Source organism: Coenobita brevimanus, chromosome 66 (genome assembly GCF_032717465.1).
Source record: "Coenobita brevimanus isolate Jiangsu-jjx chromosome 66, ASM3271746v2, whole genome shotgun sequence".
NCBI classification, from domain to species: Eukaryota; Metazoa; Arthropoda; class Malacostraca; order Decapoda; family Coenobitidae; genus Coenobita; species Coenobita brevimanus.
In genome coordinates, this window is record NC_137019.1 from 33,151,647 (window position 1) to 33,166,826 (window position 15,180).

The window sequence follows — 15,180 nt, forward strand, 5'->3', positions numbered from 1 at the left end:
CAATTCACTCCAAACATAAAACAAACATTAGAAAGTTTTACCACTGATTTCTTTTCAAACAATGCCAAAACAGTCATCACATTTAGTACAATCATTAGCCAGCAAATCTTACAACCCTAGTGGCAACACCAGAGCTTTAACATTTATCCTCTGATAAAACCGCTTTTCCATAACAGAAGCAATTTAAAGAGTAGTCCCAACTCACCCAAGCAGAACTTGAAATCTTGTAGAATCTAAATAACACCATAGATGAATTACTTACTAAGACACATAGGCAAAAAAAAAATAAATGTGGATGCAAATGCAACAATATAGTAATCCCTCCAAGATCCGACGTAATAGAGCCAAAGGCATGTCCGGGACTTGGTTTTGTCCGAGACTTGGGAAAAATGCCCCTTGGTAGGTACTTGTGGACCCCAACCCAATCTAACTTTGAAAACCACCTAAATAACTCCCTACTGGACGTGCACAACACCTATTTAGGACCCTATGCACACAGATAAGGGACAGAAACCTTGAAATAAATGAAAAAGAACCAGAGAATGAGAAATTAGAAGTATGGAAAATATTCAGCAGTGTACAGGGTACTTACGACACGTCTGTGGCCATCACGAAGATTAACCCGCCTCCTCTCAGGCTCTGACAGTGGTGAAGGTGCACTTGAACCACGTACGGTAATCCAGTGTTGTGCTGCACTTAATCCTTTGCACTCTTAATTACAATTTCTTAACATTACACATTCTGTTCTTACTTCCGCTTCACTTGAAATACGCCAGTGTTGCACTCTGCACATAATCCTTTGCACGCTGAATTCTAATTTCTTAACACCGCACATTCTTTTCTTACTTGTGCTGCACTTGAAACACACCGATGTTTCACACTGCACTTAATCCTTTGCACTTTGAATTTTAATTTCTTAACACTGCACATTCTTTTCTTACTTGTGCCATGCCAGTTTCAATATACCAGTGTTTCACTCTGCACTTAATCCTTTGCACTCTGAATTCCAATTCTTAACATTGTACATTCTGTTCTTAACACTGCACAGCACTGTAAATTCCCATCTGGTCTAGAGGTGAGTTTTTGCTGTTTATTCACTGTCAGAGCTGGAGAGTAGGTGTTGCAGCTGGCCGAGGGGGCACGTCGCTGTGACATGGTGATGGGCTTCCCACTACAGACAACTCTGAAGATAGCCGTAAACTCACGTCCAGTGGAGACTCCACTGTGGCCAATGTGCTGCGCTGTGGCTCGGAGATGGAAGGCAGGTCTTGGTGAGGCAGTGGTGCAGAGCCAGGGCTGGGCATGGCAGGGGTCACGGGCCTGAAGAAAGTGTCAATGGTTGATTGACTTAAGGAACGGTGCTTCTGGTGATTGATGATGTGCAACCTAAAAGCATGCACCTCCTCCACAAGTCCCAGGGCCCCCATCTCCCTGTCGCAGTCCAGGTGTTCAAGGAAGTCCAGAACAAACTCAACGTGCTCCCGGAGTGCACTCAGCTTGGGGATGACTGGAGTAGTGGCACATTGAGAGGAGTCTGCATCATCCTCGCTGTCCTCGTCAGAATCCTCAGCTGGGTACCTGTACCTGCAACTGACGATGCAGTCTTGATTATCAGACATGATCTATTACCCAGGGTCGCCCTCGTCATCATCCATTCACTCACGCACTTCATCCACATCCACCTCATTGCCAGCTGCACGAAGACGCACGTGGAAGTCATCCACGTCAAAACCTAGAAAGTCAGGCACCACATCAGATCCAAAAAGCGGACAAGATCAACCACTTTCCAGAGTCTTGACAGGAACTTCTCTCCATGCACCGGCCCATTTGTAGATGGCTGACTTGAGGTTGTAGTGGCGAGGGATTTCCACAGTTCGCTGGCCTTGAGTGTCCCATCCCTCCCTGCACTCGTTCTCAACCTCAAGAACAACCATCACCTCCTCCAGGAACTTTCGATGGTACAGCCTCTTCGTAGCCACGATCACTCCTTGGTCCATTGGTTGGATGAGAGCAGTAGTATTAGGTGGCAAAAACAAGCACCTAATGCAGCCATTCTCAACCAACAACTCCTTTTTGGACTGATGCGCAGGTGCACTGTTCAGAAGGAGAGCCTTTACCTGATTTCGTGGGATTCCTAGTGTGTTCGTCTGATAATGGATGACCTCCTTGACGAAGTGCTGGTGGAAACAGAATTTTAATATCTTGGCTGTGAACCAAGCCTTCACAGAATGGTACCAAATGACAGGAAGGACATCCATCAACCCACAAAGGCACCAAGGCTGCTTTGCATGGCCAACAATAATGGGCTTGGGCCGGTGCATGTCGTTAGCATTGGCACAACACAAAGCAGATATCTGTTGCTTGGAGAGTTTCTGTCCAGGTACCCGCTTCTCTGTCTCCTCTGCTAGGGTGTTCGTGGGCAGTGGGTGATAAAATAGACCAGTTTCATCAGCGCTGTAGACTTGACCGAGAGTGAGGCCCTCCCTGTCAATCATGCCCTTCACCTTCTGCCGAAACTCTTCAACTCCATCCTCGTTTGCATTCAAAGCTTTGCCATGGGCCTTATGGTTGGTAAGTCCATTTCATAGCTTGAAGGTGAAGAGCCACCCTTCAGATGCCTTGAAGTCTAGGGTGTCGTGTAACCTTGCAAAACTTCTCAGCAGCAGCCTTTAGCTCCATACCATGCACCAGTACACCAGCAGCAACCTGACGATACCAAATCAGCATGGAGCGGTCAACTTCTGCAAACCTGGGAGGGTACATAATCCTCCTCTGTATGTTGTGTTTGTCTTTGTTGCGAAGTCTGCCATGTACTGGGTGAGTTTGTCCTGGGATTTCTTGATATCAAACAAGGTAGAGCGGGCCAGGCTGAATTCTGGGAGGATGTGTGAAGTTTACCATCCCCCGTGCACCATCTCCAATATCTCCCTCTTCTTCTTCAGAGCCAGAACCACTCAGATGGTGGGGCCATCATCACACACACAAGTAAGAGGCAGCTGGGGAAGAGTAGGGCCTGCAGCAGGTAGGGCACAACACAAATGCGAGCACGTGCGCAGCCACAGCAACGAGCGTGCAGTCACGATGGTATGTAGGCGGGAAATGGGGAGGATGCAGGGGTGCTCTAGCATATGTCGGAGGAAGTATGCACCAAAACACAGTTGTTCGTCACTGCACAGCAAATTCAAAGTAGGGATGAAAACTGTCTTTTTTTTTTTTTTCATTTTTACGTTTTTTGGCCATTTGTCGTGTCCGACGACCCAAGGCCAAAATGTCCAGGACTTGGGGTGTCCGCGACTTGGATCTGGGTCTTACAGGGATTACTGTACCAATAGCAGCAAATTCAAGGAAACAGAAACATCCTCAAGTATAAGGTAGTCCTACTACTCCTAAAAAAAAAAAACTTTCAACCCTTAGCCCATACCACTCTACCCACGTAGATCTACATCCCCTTAAAAAATGCTGGTGACATAGATCTACATCCTGCAGCGCTGAGAAGTCATTGCAAGCAACCGAAGTAAAATGGAAGGTAATGTCGTATCCTGCTAACTTCAGACAGTTCTCTGCTATGCATACAACACTGATTTAGGATCACGGGAGGCAAGTGAGTCTTAGCAGGCTCACACCCACTCTGCTCTATCTGTAATCTTGAAGATTTCAGAGGTCGAGTGGCACCATCTTGACTTGATTCAGCCTACTTTCTGGCCTTGGTGATTATTTTTATTAGTGACAGGGATCTTTTATTGATAAATTAAGCCCATTTACCCTGAAAAAAATCCAAAATCAGTTCACAAGCTCACAGATCCTCTGCTTTCTCAGTAACCTTGAAGAGTGCAGAGGCAGAGTGGCACCAACCTGACTCGATTCAACCAACTTTCTGGCTTTGGCAAATACTTTTATTAGTGCCACTGATCATATAGGGATGTATTAAGCCCATTTAGCCAGAAAAAAAAAATCCAAAATCGGTTCACAAGCTCAAACTGCTCTGCTCTCTCTGTAACCTCAGAGGTTTCAGAGGTAGAGTGGCACCAACCCGACTCGATTCGACAAACTATTTGGCTTTAGTGATTACTTTTATTAATGCCAGGGATCTTATATTGATGTATGAAGCCCATTTTGCTAGAAAAAAAAAAATTCAAAATTGGCCTCCGTTGAGGCATCATTTTTTTTTTTTTTTTTTTTGTCCAGCACTGCACGGGTTTAAAAACTTTATTATTAATCATAATCCCACGATATGACTGCAAGCTCTCACAGCCCTAATGAGATGACCACAGGCTTTAACAGTTGCTAGGAAAAGCTTGCATATGAAGTTCTATCATTTTTTAAGGAGAGGCTTGAGAAATGTATGAATTAATTTTAGCAACTTGGACATGCAGATTGAGGGGGCACTCAGCTCCTGCCTTGTGCAGTGTGATGAAGCAGCGAGGGTTCTATTTGTTCCTGCTGAGAAGTTGGGATGGCAGTATGTCTCGTGTATTGTAATGTAACAGCAAGGGTTCGATTTGCCCCTGGTGTAACGTGGTTAAGTTGTTCTTTGTGCTTTGTGACATAATGTGGTAGGGAAGGTTGTCTCAATCACTGAGATCTGACCTGGACACTGGACAGGGCGTGAGGGTCCAACACGAGAGCGTCCCCTGGTGGAAGACGTTGGTTGTGAACGTACAGCTCCTGTAGTCTGGTTGGCAATCCCTCCACCACCCCGATACGGTTCCCAGGCACCAACAGACGCTGTAGTGACACTAACTCCTGCAGGCACTCTAGTCTGTGATGAAGCAAGAAATCGATTTTACTTATAAGTACTCATTCGTTATTTTCTGAGATGAACATGATAATGGCTGCAGCTCTCTTTGTAACCTGTTAATCATTAAAACGATTTTAACATACAGTTGTATGTGAAGCAAAAAAAAAAAAAAAGTATGTCCGAGGAATTCTGCCTGGTATCCTTTGCCTGGATCTTATTTAAATAATAATGTTGCCCATTGCAAACCCACAGACACACAATCTTCATTCTATCCAATCAGTCACGATTTTACATTGGGAGAAGCAGCAATCTAAGATCCTCTACAATACCCGAAACTGGTGGCAACAATTCTCAGTATATCCACATTATCGACACTGGCGGCAGTGGTAAAGAAGAACAGCGGTAAGGAAGAAGAAGAAGCGGTAAAGAAGTGGTAATGAAGAACAGTGGTAAAGAAGACGCGGTAAAGAAAGGCGGTAAAGAAGCAACAACAACTAACTACGATGCAACTCTACAATTTACAACTCTACATTCAACTACAACAAAGAATCTATGATGCACCTCTATGATTTACAACTCTACGATCAACTACAACAAATTATCTATGACACAACTCTATTATTTACAACTATACGATCAGCTACAACAAGCATCAGCAGTCTGCTACAAGTAACAAGCTATAAAAGTCAATCACAAGAAGAAGAAGAGAAGTAAGAAAGTGAAGTAACAAGAATGCATAAAAAGTGGGAGTAAGGAAGTGAACTGTGTTGACCTGCAAGTGAATGGTGTTTTGACATAGGCAGCTGAGGTAACCAGAACAAGACATCTGACCTATCACAACCTGCACCAACACCACCTTCATCACCACCACTACCACCATCGGCTAAAACCATCCCTACCACAATTATTACTTATAGCGAATTAAATATTTATTCTTTTCATGGTTGCACTATTTTATTGGCACTTCATCAATTATAATTATACCTCAGTTATGTACATATATCTAAATATACTAACAATAATTCATTTACCAATAATAAAGTAATATGGACATATTGTTCTAACAACAACTAACAATTATATAATATATATATATATATATATATATATATATATATATATATATATTGTTACATAGCCTATGATTTCATCATCCTTTGTGTAATTTTAACGCACAATATGCTGCATGTTTGATAACGAGCGTGTTCTGCCTCAGTCCCCCTTCTACCGTTATAATAGAGTAAGTCGTCCTTTCTGTTGTTCAGAGCAGGATTGTCAGCTGTTTGTCCCCTATGGCTTCATTTGCGCGTCCTTCTTACAAGTTGTATCAAGCTCTGCTGGCCCCTATATAATGAGCTCAGTCTCTGCATTATTGCCACTTAGATCTACTCATTTTGCTCACATCTCTGTCCTCCCCTGTACAGTTGTTATTATTGTGAGTGCTCAGGAAGTCTCCAACCATCTAGCAGCTGTGTAGTTTGAGTATAAGTGTTATTACATTTTGTTCTTGTGGTACTGTATAACATAAGGTGTTAATTTTTAGGCCTAGTGAGGTTTTTGTGCTTAATGTAAAGTTTTACTATCAGCCATTATTAATAATATTTTGTATCTGTAGTGATATATCTTGCATTCACTGAGTATTATCCAGTATTGTCATTTTATCAGGGCTGACTTAGATAAATTTACTCTTGCTAATTTCGTGTTAATAGAGGCTATTGCAGTTAACCATATATTTAACCTGTTTTTTGCCATTACATTATCCTTATGAGTCCTGAATGTTTTGTTGTTAGTTTGAGCATTAAACTTTAACTTGTAATTTTACCTAACTCTTTTGTTTTGAACCTGGAACTTTACGGGACAGTAGTGATTTTTAGTATTCTCACTTAATGTGTACATTATCTTTCTCTGTTCCGTAACAATATATATATATATATATATATATATATATATATATATATATATATATATATAGTCACCGCTCACACAACGCATGATCCTGGTGTGCGAAGCTCACATAATGCGGAGAGAAAAAAAAAAAAATAAGGCCAAAAATGGTTACGTGAAAATGATTGACAATGCAGGTGGAGGAAGCTGTCCATTTTTTAAAAATACAATACTATGATGCGGCAAGAGACATAAAGCGCCCAGAGGCCCCAAATCATGGTTCAAACAGTCATAACGAGCCAGAATAGAGTTATAACGCGGTGAAAACAGACCTAACGCAGCCAGTGATAGTCATAGCGCGGGTTGCATCAGCCACTGATGTATGGCTGTCACGTGTCTGCGCAGGGTGTCATCACAGTCCACTGAGCATTCCTGCCCAGGTTGAGCCTAACCTCTTCCCTCGATTTGGCTGCTCGCTTGGTGTGTGTGATATTTGTTTGGCCATGGAAACACACTCAATCTCCCCCCAGCAAGCCCACAACCTCTTCAATTCAAGGTGGGGAATCCTCAAGTGTTTGTATGTAATGTAGTCTTTATTAGGTAGGTAAATGTCATAGAAAAAAAAAAAAAACTGAAATTTGCCTCAAAGGTGAACTAGAGGCTGGTTTGGGTACCACAAAACCCTTCAACATGTAAGCATACGGCCTCATAACGCGGAATTTTCTTAAGGCGGAAGCTTTAAGGTACGATTTCCCGCGTTATGTGAGCGGTGACTGTGTGTGTGTGTGTGTGTGTGTGTGTGTGTATCTGTCTATCTATCTATATCTATATCTATATCTATCTATCTATCTATATACAGTATATACAGTATATATATATATATATATATATATATATATATATATATATATATATACACGAGGTGCTACCCAGAAGTTCCAGTAATTTGAACAGAGGGAGCAAACCGTTTGCAGGTTTGTCTTTTGCTGGTAGGAGGAGTCAGCAGCATCCCTTGTTGCTCAGTGTGGCCCCAGCCATGTCTCTGAGTGGATGTGTTGTTGAGCTACGCATACTATTGTAACATTGTGTGTAGGTGGTTTGGTGGTTTTGCAATGGCAGACCAATGGCGCAGCAATGTCAAGTCGTTGTTGATCGTTTTCTTCGATATTCAAGGGATTGTTCACAAGGAATTCTTCCCACCTGGTCAGTCTGTCAACGGAAAGTTTTACTGCGAAGTTTTGCTGCTTCTGAGGGAGAACATCCGTCCCAAACGTCCAGAACAGTGGAAGAACAAGAACTGGGTCCTGCAACATGACAATGTCCCCGCCTGCACATCAATTGCTATCCGGCAGTTTCTCCCTTCCACTAACACGGTAGTCACTCCCCACCCACCCTATTCGCCTGATCTTGTCCCCTGCGACTTTTTCCTGTTACCCAAGCTGAAATTATGACTGAAAGGGCGTCAGCTTGATTGAGGAGATCAAGGCAGAATCACAGGAGGTGCTCAAGACCATCACGCCTGAAGCCTTCCAGGGATGCATGGACTCGTTGAAAAAAAGCTGGGACCACTGTATACATCCCCAAGGGGACTACTTCGAAGGCAACGATGAGAACTAGGAGGTAAGGTAACTTATTTTCCTTCAATATTCAAATTATTGGAACTTTTGGGTAGCACCTCGTATGTGTGTATATATATATATATATATATATATATATATATATATATATATATATATATCCTTTGTGGTACAATGGTAGAGTGTGCGTTTCGTACACAGGTGGACCAGGGTTCGCGCCCCGCCAGGGTAATAAACTTTGGGAGTGTTCACCCAGCCACGTACTGCATTGGCGGACACAAGGGGTGCTGTGGTTGAACCAGTGTCGCTTACTGTAAAGTATGCTTGCACCCAATCGGCTTGCGCGGGCCAATTACACTTGGTTCACAGACTACACACACATCCAAAGCCACTCCAACACTACAGTTACACTTACAAACACTTCTTACCCTACATACAATCTCTACCAGACAGCCTAAGCCACTTGGTAGAGATACATTGGCTGTATCGTCCCGAGTTTGGTCGGGATAGGCCGGTCCTGCAGTGGATACTCAAACGGCTGCTGATGATGATATATATATATATATATATATATATATATATATATATATTCCAGTCATACATCTTTCATATCTCATTATTTTTCCCTATACTACTGTAGTGAAAGGCAATACAGGGAGTCCTCAACTTACGAAAATAATTGGTTCCTGAGGTCTTTAAGTATTTTTTTTTTCGTGTTTTTTTCCCTTAAACTTATATCAATCTTAGTTGCCCTTACTTTCATGCATGTATGGTTAATATAAACAAGCATAAATTCAAAGACTGTGATATATTCACGTACTTTGTTCAGTACTGCATAAGAAAAGTTCCTTGTCCCTTAAAATTGTTCCTTCAGTTGAGGGATTCAGTTTCAACACACGTGCTACATCACTCACCGTCTCTCCTCTCTCTACTCTTATAATTATGTCCACTTTGGTTTCCATCATAATTGCATGCCGTTTTCTCCCGCTACCATCACCACTTTCACTACTTTTCCGTTTCTGTGACATTTGGGTGGAAATAATCAAGTCTAAATAATCAAAATTGCAGCTGATGTTACTTGTGTTGATAACAACAATGCTCTGGGCTTCCAAGCGGGAGGAAGGCGGGCGTGCAGTCAGAATCTGCTGGGGACCATGGACTTGTACTTGGCACACGGTTTGAATCAGTAGGCTACGTTATATATATATATTTTTTTTTTCCCCTGAAAGTTATTTCTTTCGTATCTGCAGATTTTTCATATCGATACTTCGTAAGTAGAGGTCTGACTGTATACATTCGACACTGATATATACAGTAGTAAGTGTTTTATAATTTACATTAGTGGGCAATCAAGAGAATTGTAAAATGTGATTATTATTTAATGCTATCTAGTGAGTAATATTATGTAAAAAAAATAATGCCATGTTTAGTGACAGAAGAAACTGCACTAACATTACGTAGTGGTCCACACAAGTAGTAGCAGAAAGCCCAAACCAGGAAACAAATAACCCTACACTAGTAGAGAAACAAGTAGAAACAGACCACCAAAATACAAATGAAAATTACTGCAAAGTAAATAATAATGATAAGTGGTCAGTTTTAAGACAGACAGCGAGAATTTTAATACCTCTCATACATCCTTATTATAATCAAGTAAATTCAGACAGCCTAATCAAGAGAGAACAAAGGTTAGGAAACGCATATGAATTACCTTCATACTACAATTGCAAGGAAGTTCAGATAAAATTGGAAGGACAAACAGATAAAAGCAAGACATTTATAACGTACTTGTTCATTACGTTCACCGCAACATTCCGTACCAGTGTATGTTTATCATGAGGACAAAAGTCTCACAAAATTTTCAGGTAATGTTAAGGACAGAGTAGATATTCAGACAGTGTTAGAACAAAGTGAATTTCATTTCATTAGGTGATGCATTACAGACAAGAAGGAAAAATAGCTCTCCTTTTTTTCAGCTAGAATAAATTAGGAACGTTGCCCAGCTGGCATTTTGCTTAAGCCAGACAAGCTTTTGAGAGCTTAAACATACGATGACTTTGGGAAAGAGTTCCTGAGAAAACTCTCTGGAGGTAGAAACTTTTTAGTTGGTGTGGGAAATAATTTCCCTTGGTGTGGTATTTGCGCTCTTTTTTTTTTTTTTTTTTAATAGTTGTTCCTGTTGAAAGCAGAGGAATGCTCCAGAGAACGTTTATTACAAATTAAAGCAGATTATTAACCCAGAAATTTACCTCTATTTTTCGTTGATAATTCTTTTCATTAATAAATTAAATCTACTGCATTTAACCTTTGTCGATAACTATATAGTAAACTCCCAATTATCCAGCATATTAGAGCCAAAGGACTGATAATTATTGTCAAAAAGCCAGGTTATACAAAAGTCCCTCCTAAGGACCCCTAACCCCCAACCCTATAACACTTATCCGCTGTCTAACCCCCAAAAATGCTTTAAAATGTCAAAAAGCAGCTAACAGACATTCCTGATAATAAATTCTTGTAATGTACTGTTAAGTGTGCTTTAATTTTATGTACAAAAGCATTTTGATGTTAACGATGGGGATAATTCAAAATCCCCCCAGCCGGAAGACCCGTTTTCCTTCACCCGGCAATACATATACTGTATAACGCACACTGTAAACACTAAAAATCGTCGAAAATCAGCTAACAGACTTTCCTAATTTTGAAATACTGTATGTAGTCTTAAGTACACTGTAATCTTATGTACAGAAACACATTTCATGTTAATGGTGGTGATGATTTTGATGGTGGTGGTGAAGACATTATTAGAGAATACTGTACAATAACACCCAAAATAAACAATCAAAATGTCAAATAACAGAACAAACATGAGTAAAATGAAGTGTGCTTCAGTACTGTACTGTGTACACCATACTTTACTTTCTTCAGTCGGTATTCTAGCACTGCCACACAACACAACAAAACTTTCGTCTCGTAGTAGCAAGGACAAACTTCACTTGGGAAGAAACAGTTGTCTAAATGGTTTTATATACTGTTAACGGTTCCTTTGTAGTATGAATAATTTGCTTAGTAAAATAACCACAATTTTATCAACTCTTCTTGTTTAGTAACACAGTTTCATTGACTTTTCTTTCCAATACACTTTCATCGGTGCTTTTGCAGAATCCAACAGTCACGTGCACAGTGAAGTAATGTACACTTCAGATCACTGTAAGTTGTACTTTCCAGAGAGGAGAGGAGAGTTAGAGAGCAACAGTTCGATATGTCAGAAAGACACAGCAGCACTAGAGGGAAACCCATCGCAACGATGCCATTTATCACTTAGCCGCCGGGGGGTTTCCGGCCGCAGCACATGCCTCCCAACGGGCGATTTCGGAGATTTTGGAAAAAAAAAAAACCCTTACTTCAAACCCTTACATCTGCCAAACTATAATAGCTAGAGAATTCAATGAAAGTTCATAAGACTCAGCAACTCTTCCTCTTTCCAATGAAGGTATCCTGAGGTCTCTAGGTGGTCCCGTCGATGAGTAAGGATGAGTTGAAGACGGGTGGTTTTCACGTTTTGGCACGCGGCTCCCAGCGCGGGCCACTGGCCACGGCATTGGCCCAGCCAGCTAGCGTTGGCAGCACTGATTGGAGTGGTGATTGTAACACTGCCCGAGCGTCCTTGGAATGCGGAATATTCCACTCGTTTTTTCTACTCCTCCTTACTCACCACCGTGAAAATGAGTCATCACCCGGTTCATGTGGCTCACCCAAGGATTTACCGCCCACACCACCATGCCACTAAGCCCCGTAGGTGTGTGGGAAAAGAAATATCTCGTCGTTTTTCTGTACTCACTTCTTCCGTAATCATATTTCTCCTTTACTAAGACACTTAGAAATGCACTTTATATCACGATTACGGGTAATTGCCCTTTGACAAGTAAATGCTGTTGCTCTTTCACGCATTATCGTAGAGTATGAGGTAATTATTTGTACTATAAATCAGACTGCTTTGTACTAATCAGGGTTATAGTGAAAATCATATAAATGTTTCACACCACTAACATTATTTGTACTTCACATCACAGATACACTGATGCTCATATTTGGCACAATCGCCCTGAGTATTGAGTGAAATAATTTAAGTAAACGGAAGCAGGTATTGCTCATTGTGGCTCGCTCACAAGTGGTTTTCTTTCAGGTAACAGGTAGGCAAACTCAAGGTATATCCAATAATTTTCTAACCAGTATCTAATTAACAGTATCAACTCCTGTATTGTAGATCAGATATTCTTTGTGTAGATCAGATATTCATTCTTAGATCTTTAGTAGAAAAGTTTCTAGAGAAGGGAAAGAAGTTGCATGCGGCTTTCATGGATTTGGAGAAAGCATATGACAGGGTGGATAGACAAGGATTGTGGAAAGTGTTAAGAATATATGGAGTAGATGGAAAGCTGTTGAATGCTGTGAATGGTGCAAAGGCTGCAGTGCGTGTGGATGGTGAACAAAGTGAATTTTTCTCTTTGAAAGTTGGGTTGAAACACGGATGTGTCATGTCTCCATGGTTGTTCAATCTGTACATGGATGGGGTAATAAAAGAGGTACAAGGTAGGGTAGTGGATGTTGGAGTGGCCCTTGTGAGAGAGGATAGTGTTTGGAAACTCCCTGTACTGTTGTTTGCAGATGATACTGTGTTGTTGAGTGAAGATGAAGGGGAGCTGCAAGGCTTGGTGAATGAGTTTGGGAGAGTGTGTAAGAAACGGAATCTAAAGGTGAATGTAGGGAAGAGTAAAGTGATGGTCTTTGAGAGAGGTGAAGTCAGTGAATGTACAGCGAGGTTGGATGGTGAGGAATTGGAAAATGTGAGTACCTTTAAGTACTTGGGTATTGTGATGAGTAAGGATGGAGGTTTGGAGGGTGAAGTGCTTGAAAGGGTACAGCAGGGAAGAAAGGTTGCTGGTTCTTTGAAAGCAGTGATAATAAACAGGGAAGTGAGCATGGAAGTGAAAAAGTTACTACATGACAGTATTGTGATACCAACTCTAACGTACGGAAGTGAAGCTTGGACGTTGTTGGAAGGACACAAGTCAAGAGTGAAAGCGGTGGAAATGAGTTATTTAAGAGGAGCCTGTGGGGTCACATGGAGAGACAGGCTGACGGATGAGGATATAAAGAAGCGTTGTGGTGTAGATGTGGATGTGATAGGAAGCGTTATGAGGAACACACTGAGGTGGTTTGGCCATGTGGAGAGGATGGAGGATGAAAGACTGACGAAGAGAGTGTATGTGAGTGAGGTGGAGGGGGGAAGAGGGGGGGGGAGGCCAAGGATGAGATGAAGGGATGGGGTGGAGAGGTATAGGAGAGAGGGGGGTGTGAGTTGGGAGGAGGGGAGTGAAATGGCGGGGGACAGGGCGACTTGGAGGCGATTTGCTTGTGGCCACCCCAAACGGGATTGAGGCGTTTGGTAATAGATAGATAGATAGAAATCCTGTATTGCACTTACTATAAATCACTTATATGCACTTGTAGCACTTATAAAAGACTTATACCTTAGCACTTTCTATAATTCACTTACAAAATCACACATTTCACTCATTTATGAAAATACACAAACTTCTGCAGTGCTGTACACTATTTACACTTCCCCACACACCTGCTCAGTACCCATACCACTCCCGAAGGGCCTGGTTGTGGAGAATCTGCCCTTGAAGTGGTAGGCTGAGGTGTGGGGGAGCACAAGCAGGCGGCGAGAGTGTGGGGGAAACGGCTCTGCGGCGTTTTTTCCACAGATGACCGCCAGGTCTGCGTCACTTTCCCGATGTCCTGGGTCATCTTGCACCTCCTTATTGCTGAAATCATCACTCTCATAGACTGTCCCTTCCTCCTGGAGAAGTCGGAGAGCCCTCTCTGGCGTCGGAGAGAGAGCAGGGGTTGGAGGGCGAGAGAGCTCACTCTCCATGTGTTAGCTTTTTTTTTTCTCCTCAGAGGACGTACTCGTACTGAGTATACGAGAGACAGTATCGTCAAAGGCACGTCCTATGGCACTATCACGAAACCCTTTACCTGGCAATAAAGGCAGAACTTTCGCGGGGATTGATAAGGCAATCGGCCCTTCACGGGTGGGACAGAATCGGACGATGTCAAGAAAGATGACGTTGCTCCTCTCGCTACCACTGCCGAGTACAAACTGAACAGCGCAACCGCAGGGTACCTGGGGGTCCTACATACCCCGTAGGTATCACAGAAAACGGTAGTGTAATCAAACAGTGGCAGGAAGGTGAGTGCAGTATAGCAAGGCAACCGGCGGCCCTCCGCGCCCTCAATCCTGTCGTGCATACACGTCAACCTGCGGATAAGGGTTAATAATGTTTTGGAAGAGACATGGAGTGCAGTGTAGGTTCGTTTGAATATCCGCATAATAGCAGCAGAGGACTACAATCGAATGTAAGAGAACATCAACCTTCCTCCTGCCAGTCAATGAAAATCTGCATTAGAATTCTTCCTCCCCTGCCTTAGCCAATCAAAACTCTTCTACTCCCAACCACTTCATCTCCCCTCCCTATCCACCACCTAACAACTCGTGAGCTGTTAGGCCCACCAACCGTCAATCCTCCCTCCCTCCCACCTTCAACACTCCACCCCTTTCACATTACGGTACATGTCCATTATAACCCTAGTCTTTTTGTGCATTTCTTTATTTTATTTATTATATTATTATTATTATTTTTTTGTAATTGTGGCTGGAGGTTTGATGACAAATACTGTCTCATGCAGGATAATAATGTACCTTTAACCAGAAGAAACAGCCCTTCATGTCGGATAGTGTCAAAAATTTTATGCTTTTTGCCAGATACCATCTTAATTCAGCCATTAGCTACGCTGAATAATGTCGTATGCCGGGTAGTGCCGAGAAGGATAATCGGGAGTATACTGTATTGTAAATACGTTTATATACTGTTACGGAACAGAGAAAGATAATGTACACTTTAAGTGAGAATA

General features: G+C 42.1%; 1 protein-coding gene across 1 annotated transcript in view; it reads right to left on the reverse strand.

Annotated features, from left to right (window-relative positions):
* LOC145405334 (uncharacterized) overlaps positions 1 to 15,180 on the reverse strand; it is a 361,863-nt gene that overhangs the window by 126,994 nt on the left and 219,689 nt on the right. The window contains exon 3 of the mRNA XM_080276746.1: positions 4,588 to 4,759. Within this exon, the coding sequence (XP_080132872.1) occupies positions 4,588 to 4,759 (172 nt within the window). The remainder of the gene's footprint in view (positions 1 to 4,587; positions 4,760 to 15,180) is intronic.